The following is a 17,700-nucleotide window of genomic DNA, read 5'->3' as shown; positions in this document are numbered from 1 at the left end:
GGAGAAATGTCCTAACAGTTCGAACAATTAACCAGTGGAACAACCTGCCTCCAGAAGTGGTGAATGCTTCAACACTGGAAGTTTTTAAGAAGAGACTGGCCAGCCATTTGTCTGAAATGGTATAGGGTTTCCTGCCTGAGCAGGGGGTTGGGCTAGATGGACCTCCAAGGTCCCTTCCAACTTATTATTATTATTATTAAGAGAAGCAGAACCAGCCAAGCAGCATTTTAGTCTTTGTAATCATTGAAAAGGTGAGGAAAACAAACCAGCACATATTCTCCTGCTTACTTTGCTAAGAGTGGGTGGGGTGTCCTTGGTGCTCTCCGAGCTTGCTTGTTTTCTTGCAGATGTTTCATTACCCAAACTAGCTAACATCATCAGTGTTAGAAGGGAGAGAGGGGTTTGTGGAGAGGAGGAGGAGAAGGCGGTGGGGGTGGCGGTGGGGGTGGGAGAGACAGTGGGGTCCTCGGTGCTCTGTGAGCTCGCTTGTTTTCTTGCAGACGTTTCGTTACCCAAATCATCAGTGCTAGATTCCCTAGCACCTAGTCTGGGTTAATGAAACGTCTGCAAGAAAGCAAGCCAGCCAGCTCAGAGAGCACCAGGGACCCCTCACTTCAACCCTGAGCTACAAATATTCGCCTTTGATTCCTTTGCTGCAGGGACCCTCCACCCCGGTCTCTGAGGAGGTTTGCTTGGTTTGGTGCTTAGCCCGCGGCAAGTCCCCAGCCGCCGCGACTCCTGAACCCTGCTTAGCGTGGGCACCCAATCTCGGCAAGCCACAGTTCTTCAGCCAACCATGGTTTAGAGCGCCGATCGCTCTTTCATCCTTAGCAAGTTCAGCCATGTAAGCAGCCGGACTTTGCTTTCCCGGAGGGCTCCAGCGCCCGGTCTGTGCGCGCCTCTGTAGCCGGGAAGGGACGTGGGCTGCCAGGCATCCGTGCCCGTTCCAACCCTTGCGCTGCTACCCCGGCCGGTGCTCCTGGCACCCGGGTGACTCAGCCGCCCACGGTCCCTAAGAGCCGCCCCGGGGCCGAGCCGCAGCAGCTTCCCCGCCCCGGGACGCGCACACACAGCCTCTCCCGGCCGGCGCCCGGGGCAAAGAGCCGCGATGCAGGGCCAGGGAGGAGGAGGCGGCGGGGCTGGCCGGGCGCTGCGCTGCGCTCTGGCGGCGGCCGGGCTGATCTCTGCGCTGAGCGCCGTCGGGACCCTCTTCTTGTTGGCTCAGTGGCGGGAGCTGAGCGCGGCGCTGCGGGAGCTGCAGGCGGAGGCGAGGCAGCTGCGGGGGCCGCCCTCCTCCGGGGGTCCCGCGGTCGCGCTCCGGGCCGCGCTGGCGCCCACCGCCTCAGCCGACGGCGCCGTCCCGGCGGCTGGCCGGGCCAAGCGGAGCCAGCAGCGGCGGCGCGGCCTCGCCAAGGGTCACCTCCGAGCGGAGAGCGAGGACATGCTCATGCTGATGACTTACTCCATGGTGCCGGTAGGGGCGCGCTGGGGAAGTCACGGGGGGTGGTGTTCCTGTGGGGGTGTTCCTGGGCTTACAAGTGGGGCCCGAAGCTGGTGTGTGTCTGTGCGTCTGTGTGAAAGCGGTTTTCCTTTAACTTTGCATCTTTCGGCTGGGCGACAGTTGCCGACCCTGCCCTCCCTTGAGTAGGGGTGGGGGAATTGTTCAAAGGGTCCGGACTGCTCCAGGACCACTCCCAACCTTCTCCAAGGGTATTGTGAACTAAGGAGACGACTTGGGTTCTCGAACCAGCTCTAGAAGCCCAATAAGGTCATTTGCTTGCAGGGGTTGGGGAAAGTGTTTCTCAACAGCATATGGGTAACTTTGACTTGAGGGTCTTGGAAAAAAAGCTACTGGTGGGGTGGTTTTCCTTTAACTTTGCATCTTTCCGGTGGGCGACAGTTGCCGACCCTGCCCTCTTTTGAGTAGGGATGGAGTTCAATGAGTCCGGACAGCTCTGGGACCAATCCCAACCTTCTCCACCAAACTTCTTCCAAGGGTATTTGTGAACTAAGGAGAAGACTTGGGTTCTTGAACCAGCTCTAGAAACCCAATTAGGTCAAACTCTTTCATCTCTTGGGGGAAAGCGTTCCTCAACCATGTCAGCAGTGGCCAACTTCGACTTTGGAAAAAAACAACCCACCCAAATCAGGTATGGTTAGGACTTGGAAAGGAGACCACCAGAAGAATCGAGGTTTTTGTTGTTCAGTTGCTAAGTTGTGTCCAACTCCATGACTTCATGGATGATGGAATGCAAAGCAACACCTGTCCTCCACTGTCTCTCTGAGTTTCCCAAATTCATATCCATTGTGTCAATGACGCTATCTAACCATCTCATCCTCTGTTGACCCCTTCCCTTTTTGCCTTCATCTTTCCCAACATTAGGTCTTTTCCAAGGAGACTTCTCTTCTCCTTTGGTGGCCAAAGTATTTGAGCTTCAGCTTCAGTATCTGTCCTTCCAAAGAACAGGCAGGGTTGATTTCCTTTAGGATTGACTGATTTGATCTCCTTGTGGTCTCTCAGGCGTCTTCTCCAACGCCACAATTTGAAAGCATCGGTTCTTCAGTGCTCAGCTTTCCTTATGGCTCAACTCTCACAGCTGTACATTACTACTGGGAAAGCCACTTTATGGACCTTTGGAAAGTTTAGAGTCTGGATTGAAAAATATTCTGGAAGAAGACAACCTACTTTCTCTCCTACATTGTTACAGAAAAAAATCTCTCCAAAGATCCTGGATTCCAACCACATTTGGCAAGAGACCTTGCCTCATCTTCCATGCTAGTCTTAAGAACTGAGGAGCAGGGGGTGGGGCTTACTTCCCTTAGAGAAAGGGCGTCCAACCTTGGCAACTTTAAGACTTCTGGACTTCAACTAACCAGGATTCCCCAGCCAGCCATGAAGTCCACAGGTCTTAACGTTGCCAAGATGGGACACCCCTGTCTTAGAAGGCACTTAGAAAATCTCCGTGTTGACAAAATTTTCACCTGCCAATGGCAAAATGGCCCACTGCTGGAATCCATATGTCTACTACAGCAATACTTTAGTTTCTTGGGAGGAACTCAATGAAGGCCAACACTAGCTGAAGAACTGGCAGCGGTGACTTTACTTTGTTGCGAACAGAGAATAATAATCTCAGAGGCAGTGATATCCTCCCCCCCCAATTCCATATCATTTCTAAGCAAGCGGCATGGATGAGTCTCTGCAGGCTGTGGATTGAGCTTGGTGGAAAAGAGACTTTTCTTGCAATTCTGTTTTAGGTTTTGCACGTTTAGCTCTACGCTCTGCTTTATCACAGAGCAAGGGGATCACAGGATACAGCTTGCCTCTCACATTTTCAATATTGTGTTTTCAGTAGCAGAGATAAATACCCAAAGAAGGAAAAATTAGGGGCCTTTTCTGACTTGGTTGTCTCTGCCAAAGTAATGCAAGAAGATGCCATCTCTGCCTCCACCTCTTTGCTTTTTCTCTTAATGACTCATAGCTTCCTCGCTGTCTGTTTTTTTGGGGGGGTGCAATAACTGAGCAATTAATCTCTCTTTAAACCTTGCTGTGTGGGGAAGAGAGGAAAAGGGTGTCCCTCTCTTCACAATCAGGCATGCTTTGAGCCTGGATGAGGGTGGACTATGAAACAAAAAGAAATGCCAAAATCGGTATGATTAACCATTGTTGATAAATTGAAAAACCCAGGGTGCAGAGCAGAAGGAACACTTTGGACATTTGGGATTCGATATTCATCCAGGCTGCTGCCATTCATTTTTCTTATTCACTGAATCAAGCTTGCATTAATGCATAATTGTTTTTGTTCTAAGGTGCCCATAGGCCAAGATTCTGAAACAGGTTTTGGACTCTCCATGAATGACCAACATTGGAGGACCCCGCTGCTTTTTTTTTCCTGCTAATTTTTCAGCCAGTTTTGATTTTTCTCAATCACACTATATTGTCTTCTCCGTGGGTGGAGAATTGGAGTTCAAGGAGGCTAATATTCCATTCTTACCTGTTGCTTGCAGATGGGTGCCTCCTTAGTTGCACAGCATTGACGATGTATGGTCCTACAAGCTTCCCTGTAGGGAGTTCTACATGAAGATGGGCAACTTTTTCCAAGGTGGAGTCCATTTTTGGCCTTTGAATGCTTCACACTGGGCCAGACTCAAAAGTGAGCAGAGACACAGGACAAAGAAATGGATGAAGCCAGTGCTAAACCAGCTTTAATCTATTTTCAGGTCCAGTTAAATGCACTTATATGATTGTACCTTGTACATTCATGATCTCATGCAATCATAGCCAGGTATCAGTGTTAGCATCTTTTGAAAGGATTTAAGGCAGCGTTTCTCAACCTTGAACAACTTTAAGAAGTGTAGAGTTAAATTCTTACAATCTTGCTGGCTGAGGGATTCTGGGAGTCGATTTCCCCACACATCTCAAAATTGCCAAGGTTGAGAAACATTGCTCAAAGGATTTGTATCCAAGGCTTTGGTGCTGGGTTATAGAGGTGATCCTGAAGAAACAGGTCATGTATTCTTGACTGAGATGAATGTGCCGGTTGAGTCACTTTTGGATATGAACCTGGGTGTCTCATTATGTTGAGGATACCCAATGTTATTTCTCAGTATTACTTGGATCAGGTGAGGCTGTGGCTGGAGAATTCTGGCAATTGAAGCCCACACACATAGAGGCACCTATGGAGAAGGTCTGGGTGGTTTCATTCTAGGAATTCTTGAAGGACTTCCTTCATACTAATTCTGAAGGAATATTGAGTCCTTTGCAAGTTATTGATTATTATCTTTCAAACCCAACTTGAGCTCCAAATATTTGAAGGACCACTTCCCTGTCATAACATCCTTTACAACTCCACCAGTCAACATTAGGGACCTCTGTTCTTCTTTTTCTTCTCTAGGTTGCAACTTGCAGTGGCAAAGAAGGGGTTAGGTTGGAGGTTACAGTACGCCATGTTCCACAACAACACAAGTCACAACACTAGAAAGTTGATAGATTTGGGCTGTATGGGAAGTATGGGAAGTAGATTGTCCCTAATCACTAATGACTGCTTGTAAAGCAATCTTACTTTCTTTGCCTGGTCTCTCCACCATGGCCACATGGGGGAAGGTCAACCCGTGGCCTCACTTTGAAAGTTAGTCTGGGTCACGTCTTGGAACACAGGCTTCGGTCGTCATTCTTTGGGACATTGCATTTTCTCAAAGTGTAAGCAATATTGTTTGCACAGAACAGTCTTGTTCCCTTCCTGAAGGTCTTGACCAATTATATGGGGGGGCATGAATGGGAAAAAATAGGATTTTAGAAACCATTTTTCCTCATTGTCAGCATGCTACAGAAAGTCTACAATCAGAAGCCTGCCAGAGCTTTAGGCTCACAAAAATCTTAAACTGTGCTTGCTAGGAATTAAAATTAAGATGAAATGCATTAAATGTGGGCATGTGTCTTTCTGAGCAGGCATTTTCTACTGAAAGTCTGAACATTCTTTATGTTATTTATACTCTTTTCTTTTTTCACCCAAAAGGTACAAAACAGGAGTAAGAAAAGATCACAAGATTACAACCCCAGATCTACAACTGTTAAAATTATTTCAGTGTTAGGAATCCAAATTTAAATTCTCTAAAATTTCTGCGCAAAGTACAAATCCTTCAAAGGTGACCTTTGAAATGTCTTCTTCTTTTAGGTCCGGGTAATGCTTGAGTTGTGCAACAGCACAAAAGGAGTGTGTTTAACAGGTAAGAATGTCAGTGATGATGGTCTGGGAGGAAAGAACGATTTTTCTTTCGATATATGCGGTACCCCATCCTGATCTCTTTCAAAGGTAGTTAACAGTGTGTTCTTAGCTTGAGTGGGTAAGGTGTCCCCAGTGTTTAAACGGCTCATGAACCTGGTTGTGCTCATTAAAATATTTCTCTTGTTTTCTGTAAGATGTTGGCATAGTCCTACATCTAAGCCTTGCATTCTTGGTTTAGTATTAAGGTAAGCGATGGCTCAGCGGTTAAAGATGCTGAGCTTGTCAGCTGGAAAGGTTTAAGACCCGAGTGCCACATGATGGGGTGAGTTCCTGTTACTTTCCCCAGCTCCTGCAAACCTAGCAGTTTGAAAGCATGCAAATGCGAGTAGATAAATAGGTATCACTTCAGTGGGAAGGTTACAGCATTCCATGGATCTTTGGCATATAGTCCTGCTGGCCACATGTCTATGGAAAATGTCTTCGGACAATGCTGGCTTTGTCCTCTAGAGTCAGACACAACTGGGCAGGGGAAACCTTTACCTTTTACCTTTACCTTACACTTAGTCTTTATTAGTAATTCTTTGTTTTATTCTCTATTTAGGTCCACCGGGATTACCAGGTAATATATATTTTCTTTTCCGGCCCTATTGTCTTGGTCTTACTGAACACCCCCCACCCCCACCCCTTAGTATTAAAATCCTCCTCTGTTTATCAGGCTTTCATTTCTCATTCCTCTCTTATTTCTCCTTTGCTGAATTTCCAATTGGAAATTTGCTAGAGTTTGGCCACTTGGAAGTCCGGAATGAGTCTTGGATGTTAGTAGAATTCCTGAAACAAAAATAAGAATAATGTTATTGAACCATGGTTGGGTTTGATCATGACTAAACTTGCTTTTGATTTAGTGTAAATCAAAGCCTTACAACTGCTGAACCATGGTTGATGGTTTTGTGTGCTCTACATGTGAATCCTATGAGTTTATGCAATGTAGCAAACCATGGCTTAGCCCGATACAATAACCAGATGACTGGGGGCCAATAAGCTGTTCAGATGACCTTGGTGGTGATGGAGAAATGGGCCCTTTCCTCCTGCACCTCCCCTCCGACCGTTATTTGTGAAGACCTAACATGGTCCTGTGATAATCATCACTTGGAAATAACTCCTGTCTTTCAGTGTCTGATCTTCTGCTGGGAAGAGACAAAACATTAAAAAAAATATTCTTTGACTTCATCAGGTCCCCCTGGAATTGATGGATTGCCTGGTTTGAATGGATCTGATGGTGCTCCTGGTATTCCTGGAGAAAGGGGTGAACCAGGAAAAAGAGGGAAAACAGGTATACTCATGAAAGATGGGTGATGAAATTGATCTAAATTCTCTGCTCCAGCTTAATCCATGGAGCCATTGAGGAGCTTCAGGCAAATTATATCTGGCGATTTGATTTCCGCCCCCCCCGTAGGCTTAAGTAGGCTTAAGACAACACACATTGTCTCAGAACTTGGTCTATTTGTATTTTAAGACTACCGTATATTGTTGCATTGTATGGAATTAGATTCCTTCCTTCCTTCCTTCCTTCCTTCCTTCCTTCCTTCCTTCCTTCCTTCCTTCCTTCCTTCCTTCCTTCCTTCCTTCCTTCCTCACATTCATACACCGCCAATCTCACCTAAGTGACTCTGAAATAATGAGGTTCCTCAAATGATTTGTTTGGTCCAGTATCTCAGCCAACATAATTTTACCTGGCCCTTGAATGAGATGCAATTTAGCTGGAATCTGGTTTAGACATAGCCTTGGGTGTTGAGTATGTGCTCCTCATGATGAGGAGTTTGAGTGATCAACACCTGGGTGTTTTCAAGGCAGTAGCAAATTTTTTATGGGTATCCTTAGCTTAAAGAAGCCTTTGATGCCCTCAAGGAATCCCAAAGGTGCTTTTTCCAAAAGGCAACGAGACTTTCTTGGTTTTTCTCCTTTGAAAACATGTTGCTTCTCATCCAAGATGCTTCGTCAGTTCTGAAGAAGCTTCTTGGATGACAAGCAAAATGTTTTCAAAGGAAAAACCCAGAAAGTCCACTTGCCTTTTGGAAGAAGCACCTTTGGGACAACCATCACCTGGATGATTGAGAATCTCCATAGACACCTTCAAAGAATCATTTAATTTCACTGGGTTTCTTCCTTTTGTACATGTACTGTATATATTGTTACATATATATGTGTTAATGGGATGCCCCTTTTTAAAATTCTGTGACTTGGTCTTGACCATAAACAAACAAATAAATAAATGAATATTCTCAGGGCAAGCTGGATGGGGTTGAATTCATGTCTCCTTTATGGGTCTACGTAAACATCTCCTCCAGTCCTTTGGATTGCATTTATTCTCGGCTGCCTCTCTCTTGTGGCGTTTAATGTTCTCCTGTGTTTTCCAGGACCTAAGGGTGACCCCGGAGAGAAGGGTGAAAAAGGAGATCCTGGAGAAATTGGTGCACCTGGAAAAGAGGGGGGACGAGGTGAAAAGGGATCCAGAGGGCCCAAAGGTGACAAAGGAGAAGCAAACAACGAAGTGGCTTTAGAAGGTAAGATGAAATTATGGTGACTCTAAAGAAAACACAAGGGTGGTTGAATTGGAAAACCAATCTTTTCCAAGTTGATGCCTTCCAGATGTGCTGACTTCAGAGGATGTAATTGAAACACATCTGGAAGACATCAGGGTGGGGAAGGCTTGTTCTTCATTGTGGCTAGCCAAGATTTTTTTTTTTAAAAAGAAATATTTATTTATTTATTCAATTTCTATAGCCACCCAACTCAACCAAGTGACTCTGATGCTTGGGGATGAGCATGGGCTGGACACAAACATGCTAGAACAGGGGTGTCAAACTGCTGGCCTGTGGGCTGGATGCGTCACATGGAACCCATGCCCAGCCCAGCTATGGCAAGGGGGGAAAAAACCGCGATACATCACGACACATCATGAGACGTGGCAAGTTTGACACCCCTGTGGTAGAAAGTCCTTTCTCACAGTTGGTTAAAGACTCAGTCCTGAAGGGTGGATCCATTTGAAACAACCTGTCCTCCCTTATTTACATCCAGCTGTTCATCCAAGGGAAGGATCACCCAAAAATTCTTAAAGGGAAAGGATTTGGGAAGGAGGAGGAAACAAATTAATGCAGGTGCTAGTTCTTGGCTACTGTTAACTCTCCACCTTCATGGGATTTGCGTGGTGGAGCAGGTGGCTGACCTCACAGGGTAAGATTCTCAGGAATATTGGTCCTGAGTGAAAACCTGTCAGCAACTTCTGGGGAATTAGAGCTAGGGAGTGGGGTTCAGGTGGACCTTTCTGAGGACAGGATGCTCTTCTTCTGACAGATGTTACAGCTGTTTCAGAGACAGCTTTTGAGAACTTCTTTGGAAGTAGCTTAAGAGCAGAAGAAGTTTCCATTTTCACCAAGTGGGTTTTTCTGGAGTTTCCCTAGAGTCCACTGCTTTCAGATAACTCATGTGACAGCAGAGATGATCTGAAGCCGACCTAATGGTGGTGGAGAGGTCCACACTGTTGTTATTCATGCCGACAGCCTCTGGATTCTGATGAATTCTGGACGGAGGGAAAGGAGGTGATGATAGCAACAAGCAAAGCCTCCAAAGTTCGCCGAGTCACCTTGAGCTTCCGCTTAGAAAAAGTAATTCTTTCTCATCTTTTTTTTTCCATTGGTGCTTCTAGGTGAGAAAGGTGATGCTGGTCCTCCAGGACCTCCTGGTCCTCCAGGACCTCAGGGACCACCAGGACCACCAGGAACTTCAGGAAAACGCAAAGCCAAGTCCCAGGAGGAGAAGATCTACAACTCCGAATGCACAGGTGAGTGCTTCCGGATGCTAACTCCAGGTCTCCTGCTGCTTTTTCTCTCCGTTTCATTTCTGATTCCAAGTTCAGATAGTCCGTTGTTCAGATGATCTATTCTACACTATTGTCTTCAGGGCAGAGCAAATGAACCCCTTGAGCTTCCAGGCTTTGACTAAGTTCTCCTGCTCGTTCTACGTCTGGATCATTCTTTAGGTAGCTCCAGGGAAGTATCTCTGCCCTTCTCCACCCCACCAAAAAAAAAAAGCTGAGTTTAATTCTGCTATTTTTGCTGGGTCTCACCTTTTTTGTCTTTTTTCTGAAGGTAGCCTCCCTGCTTATTTTCTAACAAGCCTGTGAAGTGGGTACATGGCCCTCTTCCAACGCTTGGAACAGAATTTGCCATTTCAAGGATGCTGGGGGTGGGGTGGGTGGAGTAAATCTTGCTTTCATCCTCTCCTCTATGTACTATTTTGGGGACTGCCTGATTAGCTCACCACGGAGCTGGCGCCCTACTGGTTCCATCTCCTGCTGTGTCTAGCTTCTGTCTTGTCTTATGTGATGGAGGAGAAGATAATTGAGGGTGGATAGGGACTTGAGCAGTCATTTGCAAGGTAAGCCTTGATTTGTCAGTACTCAGTTGAACCTAGAGCAAGGCTGAAATCCATCTCTAAGCCCAGAAACTGAGCAACAGAGCAAAGAGTTTTGTCTCCAGGCTCAATCCCAGGGACAAGTTCCAGGACAAGCTGGACAAACCCTTGCATGGAACTCTGGAGAATCTGATTTGATGGAAGGGAAAGCCCACTAGTACATGGTCCAGCTCAGGCTTTATGAGTAAATGCTCTGGGGTTCAACCTTGAGATCTCCAAGAAGGGGTTGGACAACATTTTGGGGTGAACTTCCAGAGAGCTGCTGTTAAGATGGGGCTAGTGAGAGGTGTGGCTGAATGATCTACCTTGGTCCAAAGCAGCTCTTTCCTAGTTCTTCCTCTTTTGCTTGAAGCTACCAAGTTCTGAAGACTGAGAAAACCAGAAGTAGGATGTGAGAGAATTGTGATTGCACAAACTTAACTTTCCTCCTACTTTGAAGGGGTCTGAACTAAGTTAGAGCGCCAGCAGCAGAAGTCTATTTGGGCTGAACCTCCAGCCTCACTTGTGAGAATGAAAGAATCTTATGTGCCAATCCTAGAATTGGATGTAGCAATCCCTTTAGGCTGAAGAACAGTTTTAATGGGGAAGCAGGGAGGTCTGGATGATAGTACAAGAGCTGACACTTAGAGCAAACTCACACAGCACCTACGGGTGCTTCAAAGTCTGCTTTGTGAGAAGGGGGACTACTTGACAATGTTCTTCTACAGAAGCAGGGATTCCAGTGCTCAAGGAGAACATATCTACAGGCTGTTCTGCTCCTTTACAAGGAGAGAAGGCTGTGTACCGTGGAGTAGCTGCAATAGGATCCAAGGAGCCTTCCCCGAGACAATACGGCTTCTTCACCCTGAACTCAAGGTGGCACGTGGGGTGGGAGAGCTTATCTGAGACTGATGTTTGCTTCTGGTTTGAGATTTGTGGGCTTACTGATCTCTAGGGCTTGGAGGACTTCCAATGGAAACATGGATGGCCTTAGATTGTTCTGCTTCTTTTCCTTAAAGGTTAGGGCGAGTCACAAATCCTGTTCCTGTCCTCATCACAAATGATAGTTTGGGCCTTGACTCTTCCAAACAAAAAGATAAAGACCTTGGCCTGGCCCTCCTAGGAGAAGGAATGTTGGAAGAGAAATATCACTCCCTTCCAGACTACCAGATCCACCATAAGCACAAGTGTAATGAGGGAAAAGAACTTCTCACTTCTTCATTATGGTGAAAGAGTAAACAGGAGTCTTTAACCTTTGGAGTGTGAGCTGAGACATGATTGGCAGTTGCATATTGTGTGTGCGCAGCTCATCAGCTTTGGCCTCCAGACTACCGGTAGTAACTTAAGGACCCTTGAGCTCCTAAATAACCATCAAAATAGGCCAGAATGTGTCCCTCAACAGATTTTGGCCAAGTTGAGGTTGGAACGTGGAATTCATTCTCTGGATCAGCTCCTGAGGTGGAGGTGATAAGGAACGGCTGGCTGAGGAATTCTGGGAGTTGAAGTCCACAAGTCTGAAAGTTGCCAAGTTTGAAGACCCCCCCCCCCAGATAGACTATCCTCAGCAATTAACATTGATAAAAGATGTCAAGTTCTTAAACTTGAAAGGTTGGAGGTAAAGAAAACATTTTAAATAAATCATGTTTTAGCATCACGAAGCAAGGCCTTTTTTTCCCCGGAGGGGGTGGGGAAAAGTTCAGCTGCAATCTCTGCCTCTCTCTCTCCTGCCCCTCCTGTTTTAGGGGAGGCGTGCAGCATTCCGAATGACGATACCCTCGCCGAGAAAGCCAAAGAGCGGGCCCATCTCCATCAGCGCAGAAAACCCGGTACAGTAATTCATTCCAAATCCCTCTTGAAAAGTTTTCGGCACCTGCTATCTCTTGCCCTGACTCTTCTCTCCTTGTTAGAAAACACGATTGAGTCTATTGGGAGCCCCCAGGAGATTGTCAAACTGAGGCAGAGTTACGGGGCCTGGATGGTCGATCTCGGAAACCACACCAGTGAAAAGATTTGGATCGCTGAGCATTTTACAGGTAAACCTGGAGTTCCCTGCTTGGCCTTGTAAACAGAATATCCAGTTATGCTTTCAGAACAGCGGTAGGATTTAGGCTTATATACCGCCCCTTAGCGCTTTACAGCACTCTCTGGACATTTAAGAGTGGTATGCAATATGAAAATAACATAGAAGCCTTATTTGTGTGTTTGTCCCCAACAATCTGGACCCTCATCTTACCGATCTCGGAAGGATGGAAGGCTGAGCCAACTTTGAGCCCCGTCAGGATCGAACTCCAGGCTGTGGGCAGAGTTTATCCACAATACTCACTTTACACCGCAATACTCACTTTAACCACCGGGCTACCAGGGCTCTTTGGCTGTTTAGAAATCATGTTAAGACACAGCCCCTTTTCTTTTCAAAACTCAGGCATTTAAAATACTGGGTGCCCTTCTTTTAAAAAGGAAGAGAAATTCTTAACAAGTGTGAAAATACTGTATTTCCCTGAAAATAAGACCCAACTGGAAAAGAAGCTACAGCGTGATTTTTCAGGATGATTTCAATATAAGCCCCAGTTAAGAGTGTCAGCCAGACGGACGCATTTAGTACTGTGTTTCCCTGAATATAAGCCCTGGTAGGCAAATGCAGACCTTGCCCATTGATGCTGCTGTTCTTAGAAAGTGGGATAAAAAAAGTTACATTTCTTAGGTAGTGATCTAAGCCATGGCTCTGATGCTCAATTTCCCCCATTGCCTTCATTGACTAGCCTCATGCATCACTCTAGAGCCATAATTTGATTTTTGCCTTAAAATATTGAGTGAGCCCGTCCATTGGGGCTTGCGAACTATGATTTATGGCTTAGCGTGTTGCATGAAGTCAGCTAATCAGGACTTATACAAGAAACCCTGGTTAAAAGTAATGGATAAACCTCACCATTGGGATTTATCAACTACAATTTATGGCTTAGCACTTACGATTTGTATCCTGCCAGAATTGCGAATCTCTGGTGTGGCATAAATGCTATCCACTGTGGCTTATTGGACAAATCATAGCTTTGTAAAATATGTGAAGCTAGCCAGTGTGAAAATGTACATCAACTGTTTAATCCTTTTAGGTATTAAGCTATGTATACTTTATGAGATTTATATCCTGCCTTTCCCCCAGGAGCTCAGGATAACTTATATATAGGCCTCTCCTTTTTTTATCTCTATAACAATCAATCTGCTTGGTAGGTTGTGCTATGGGAGATTGACTTGGCCATAAGTCATTCAGTGGGTTTCTGTGATTGTCAGCCTTGTGAGATAGCCCAGATAGGAAGCATGCCCAGATAAATAATAATAACAGACTAACAGAGTTGGAAGGGACCTCGGAGGTCTTCTAGGCCACCCCCCTGCTCAAGCAGAAGACACTATATCATTCCTGACAAGTGACTACCCAGTCTCTTCTTAAAAGCCTCCAGTGATGGAGTACCTACAACTTCTGGGGGCAAGCTGTTCCACTGGTTAATTGTTCTGACTGTTGGGAAATCTCCCCTTAGTTCTAGGTTGCTTCATTCCTTGAGTAGTTTCCATCCATTGTTTCCTGTCTTGCCTTCTGGTGCTTTGGAAAATAGGTTGGCAAGGGAAGTAACAATGGATGGAAACTAACTATACTTTATCAGACAGTTCCCCCAACTGTCTCCCAAGGCCATTTCCACATACCATTAGATCAGCGGAGGTGAACTTGAAGTTGGCTTCCTAGGTCTAGTGTAGACCAACATGTGAGATGCTACATTGCATTCTTAGAAAAATCTAGGGCTTTCAGGGAGTGGGTACTCAACTTTTGTACTTTGTGTGAACAGGACACATTATCAGGGAGTACGAGGACCTCAATGCATTGTGGAATGGCAACTACACCACCATTGAACTGCCCTGGTCATATTATGGATGCGGCCACACCATCTATAACAATGCTCTGTACTACCAACGAGTGGGACGTAACATTGTTGTGAAGTAAGTAGCAGTGGTAGCTTGACCTTCATGGTAACAGGGACTCCCTGGAAGGGTCAGGAGAGAAGGCCAACGAATTGTTTAAATACTGGCAAATGCTCAGCTGCTTAGTCAGATGGATCACCTGGTTGGGGATACTGTCTCATTCAGGCCTATCCTAGCAGTGGAATTACTACAGGATAAAATACCTATATCAAACCCTCCCCCTAGTGTTTCCAGGTAAAACATTTGCTTGGAAACATTGAGGAGATGCTGTTGGACAATACTGGGCTGAATGGAGTCTTGATCAGACTCATCGTGAGGCAGCTACTCGTGTTCCTATTTTCTTGGAATTGTGTGGCCTTCAAGAAGTCATTTGTAGGTCTGTAATTCTGTGTCCCTTTGTCCACTGAGAAGCCATGTGCTTGCGTACTATTATTGCATCCTCCTCCGCAGAAACTGAAGTTGCATTAGAAGCTGGAAGACTTTTGGGGCTATGGACAAATGATGGAAAGAGACTTCTTCCCCCATATTCAGACTTGAGGATCTACATAACCTATGGGTCTCCTTCCCAGAGGTTGTGTCTCTGCTTTAGGTGCCAGTTCCAGTTGCCCGGAACTCATCAGTAACTGCCACATATTCACCTGTCTGTCCACTAAATTATACATTTGCTTAGGCAGAAGAACAGTTTTGGCTCCACTCTGCCCCTCATCCCATATCTACCAAAAAATCCATCTCTTCTTTTAACGTTGGGTTGACATTCTACAGTTGATTCAAAGCTCCACGTGGCAAGCAGGGCTGTCCATCTGTGTGCAATTGTGTGGGAGGTGGGGGCAGCTCAAGAGCTCCAGCCTAATGTTGCTGGCTCACAAGGTCTCAGGTGAAAACTGCGAGTCTGTCTCACTTCCTTTCTTTTGATGTGTGAGCCAAGAGCAACATCGCCCAGTTTGAGAGCAGGTGTGGGTTGCTCCTAGCCCTCTCCCCTTGGAGAGGGGGCCGCAGCAAGGAAACGAGGGAGGGTCTTGGCAGCCTAATTCCGTCTGTTAAAAGGCAGACTTCATCATTAAGATGAAGACCTTTCAGTTATCCCTGGCCGTCTAAAAGGAGCCTTCCAACTGGCCATGGAAGAACTTGCAGACAGGACGTTTTGGCCAAAAACAACAACAACAACAATTCATATTAAGCAGGACGTTTTGGTTGTTGTTTGGATGTATTTAAAGACTGGTGTCTTCTCGAAATTTGTAATATTTCTCCCAGAAGAGTAAATGGGTGAAGTTTTGGATAGAATCTGCATTCTTCAAAAGAACAAATGAGCTGCCTCTATTTCAGATGTTTAGCTGTCCTCCAAGTGGTAGTTTTTTTTAAGGAGGATAAATTCCACCCCCCCTGCCATTTCTCAATCCCCTTTTCCATGAAAGGACTATTTCTACCTAATTGTCGGGATGTTTCTGAGCTGATTTATCCAGTTGCGGGCAAGGGAAACTACTTCAGCTGGTGCAATTTATTGTGGCAATCTTTCCAATCGCTCTGAGATGCACTTGGCTGCCCCCACAGCCCACTTTGAAGAGGCTCCCAGGGAAGAATTCCCTCATTATGTTTTTCCTTGGGATTTATTAGCAGCTCGATAAGGGAGAGAGACTCTGCCAGCACGAGGATAAATGCAGTGACAAACAGGATGCTCATCCAGACACCTGGATTGTATTGACAAAAATAAATAAATAAATGCACAAGAGCTTACCTCCCATTTTCCTTTCCTTTGAATGAAAATTTCAAAAGCCAAGTTTTTCAAGAAGGAAAAAAACCCCCACAAGATTTCTTTAGTATTTGCTCTCTCGTTCCCTTCTTTTCCCCCCCTCCCCTCTTCCTCAACAGCGTACGAGGTTTCCCAACCATAGCCGCTTCCAGATGTGCGAACTTCCAACTCCCAGGATCCCCATCAATGGGCATGCTGGCTTTGGAATTCCGGAAATTGAACTCCCTACCCATCTGGAAACTGCCAAGTTGAACCACTCTGCCCCTTAGATCATCTGCAGGGCCTTTCTTATTGCGATCCTATGAAAAACGAAACCAATGTATTTCGATTCATTATTGCTTTTCCCTTACACCTAAAGAAAATAAGAGTTTGTGTGAGGTGCCTTTGTTGTGTTTGTCATTGTCAACAGGGCAGGGTGCTGTCCTGTTCTCAGCTCCTTTCTGCCATTTTCCTTACAGGTACCACTTCGAGACGGGCATATCCAAAGCACTGTCCGTTGAGAACTCTTGGTACTACGAGCGCATGTATCTCTTCAGTACTTCCAAGTCGTATTTCAGCATTGCAGTGGATGAAAATGGCATCTGGGTCATGTATCTTTCCCGGCCCGATGAACACATCATGGTAGCAGAAGTGGAAGAGGAGACGTTTTCCATGTTGCGGCACATCAACACCACCTACCCACAGTCCAAGGCTGGCAATGCTTTTGTGGCCTGTGGGGTGCTCTATATCACCGATAAGAACCACATGCACGTGGCCTTTGCTTTCGACCTCTTGCGGGAGAAGCAGATTGATGCCCGCTTTGAGCTGAAACTCTCTCTTTCTTTGGAAGGGTTCGAACAGAAAGTGTCTCCAGCCTCAAATGCGACCTTCGTGCCGGTGTTGGCCATGCTCTCCTACAATTGGTTGAATAAGCACTTACACACCTGGGAACATGGGTTTCTAATGCAGTACCCTGTCCACTTTCTCATCTGAACACACCTAGCCATCAGGCCATCCACCTCTGCAGCAGAGGACCTGTTTTGAGAATCTCTCTTCAAATTCCCACCTCCTGTTCAAAAAAAAAAAGAGGTCCATCCATCAATGTATCAGGATACAGATCAGGCCAATTACTATGGCTGATGTGTCCATTAGTTAGATCTGAGGACCACTCCCTGTGCTTTCAAAGTCGAGCACGGCTCTCAGCACCCTTGGCGTGGTGCTGGTCATCTCAAGTCTTCCAGTTGCTACAGAGGAGATGACTCTGCACCCATCCGCCCATATTAAGGCAGTTGTAATAAGAATTTCCCATTAATGTACCCGGTAATCTTACTGCTGCCTGATCTGAAAATAATACATGCTGTCCCGTATCGGTGTCATTCCTTTGCCTTCCTCTATTTTGATGTTTGTGTTGCTGCAAAGGCCACCTGCACATATGCACCAAAGCGCAAAGCCAAACTTATGATGGAATAAAAGAAATAATCTTAGCGGCGTGCTCTGTATAAAAAGGCTCTTCCCACCCCAGGGCGTAGGAGCATGTGGGTCAAAGCAAGTTTTCCGCTTCGCTTGTACTCACATGGGATAAACACACAAGTGGTGGCGTTCATTGATCAATTAGGACCGTCTATAAGACAAGCTCCTTAATTCTGGATTTCTTTGGCTAAATTCATTCCTTTTTTCTCTGCAAAGGCTTGCCCATGACTTTAAAACAATCAGTTGGAACTTCCATCACCTCACCCATTATGTAGACCAATTCTTCTCAAATGAATTCCTTCCTGACAGTTGGAATTACAAGTCCCAGAATACTGTGGTAAGCATGTAGATGTTACCACACTGAGA

General features: G+C 45.9%; 1 protein-coding gene across 1 annotated transcript; it reads left to right on the top strand.

Moving 5' to 3' along the window:
• Positions 1–1,108: 1,108 nt before the first annotated feature.
• GLDN (gliomedin) lies at positions 1,109–17,177 on the top strand (the record flags this gene model as incomplete). Its single annotated transcript, XM_081337154.1, has 10 exons — positions 1,109–1,474; positions 5,673–5,724; positions 6,325–6,342; positions 6,955–7,053; positions 8,138–8,284; positions 9,427–9,561; positions 11,915–11,998; positions 12,080–12,205; positions 14,006–14,156; positions 16,344–17,177. The coding sequence occupies 10 exons, from the start codon at positions 1,109–1,111 to the stop codon at positions 16,855–16,857; spliced, it is 1,692 nt and encodes a 563-aa protein (XP_081193280.1). The 3' UTR covers positions 16,858–17,177.
• Positions 17,178–17,700: the final 523 nt, after the last annotated feature.

This window comes from Vipera berus, assembly GCF_964194415.1.
Source record: "Vipera berus genome assembly, chromosome: 12".
Classification (NCBI taxonomy): domain Eukaryota; kingdom Metazoa; phylum Chordata; class Lepidosauria; order Squamata; family Viperidae; genus Vipera; species Vipera berus.
Note: the sequence above shows the minus strand (reverse complement) of the source record. Positions and strands in the feature narration are given on the sequence as shown.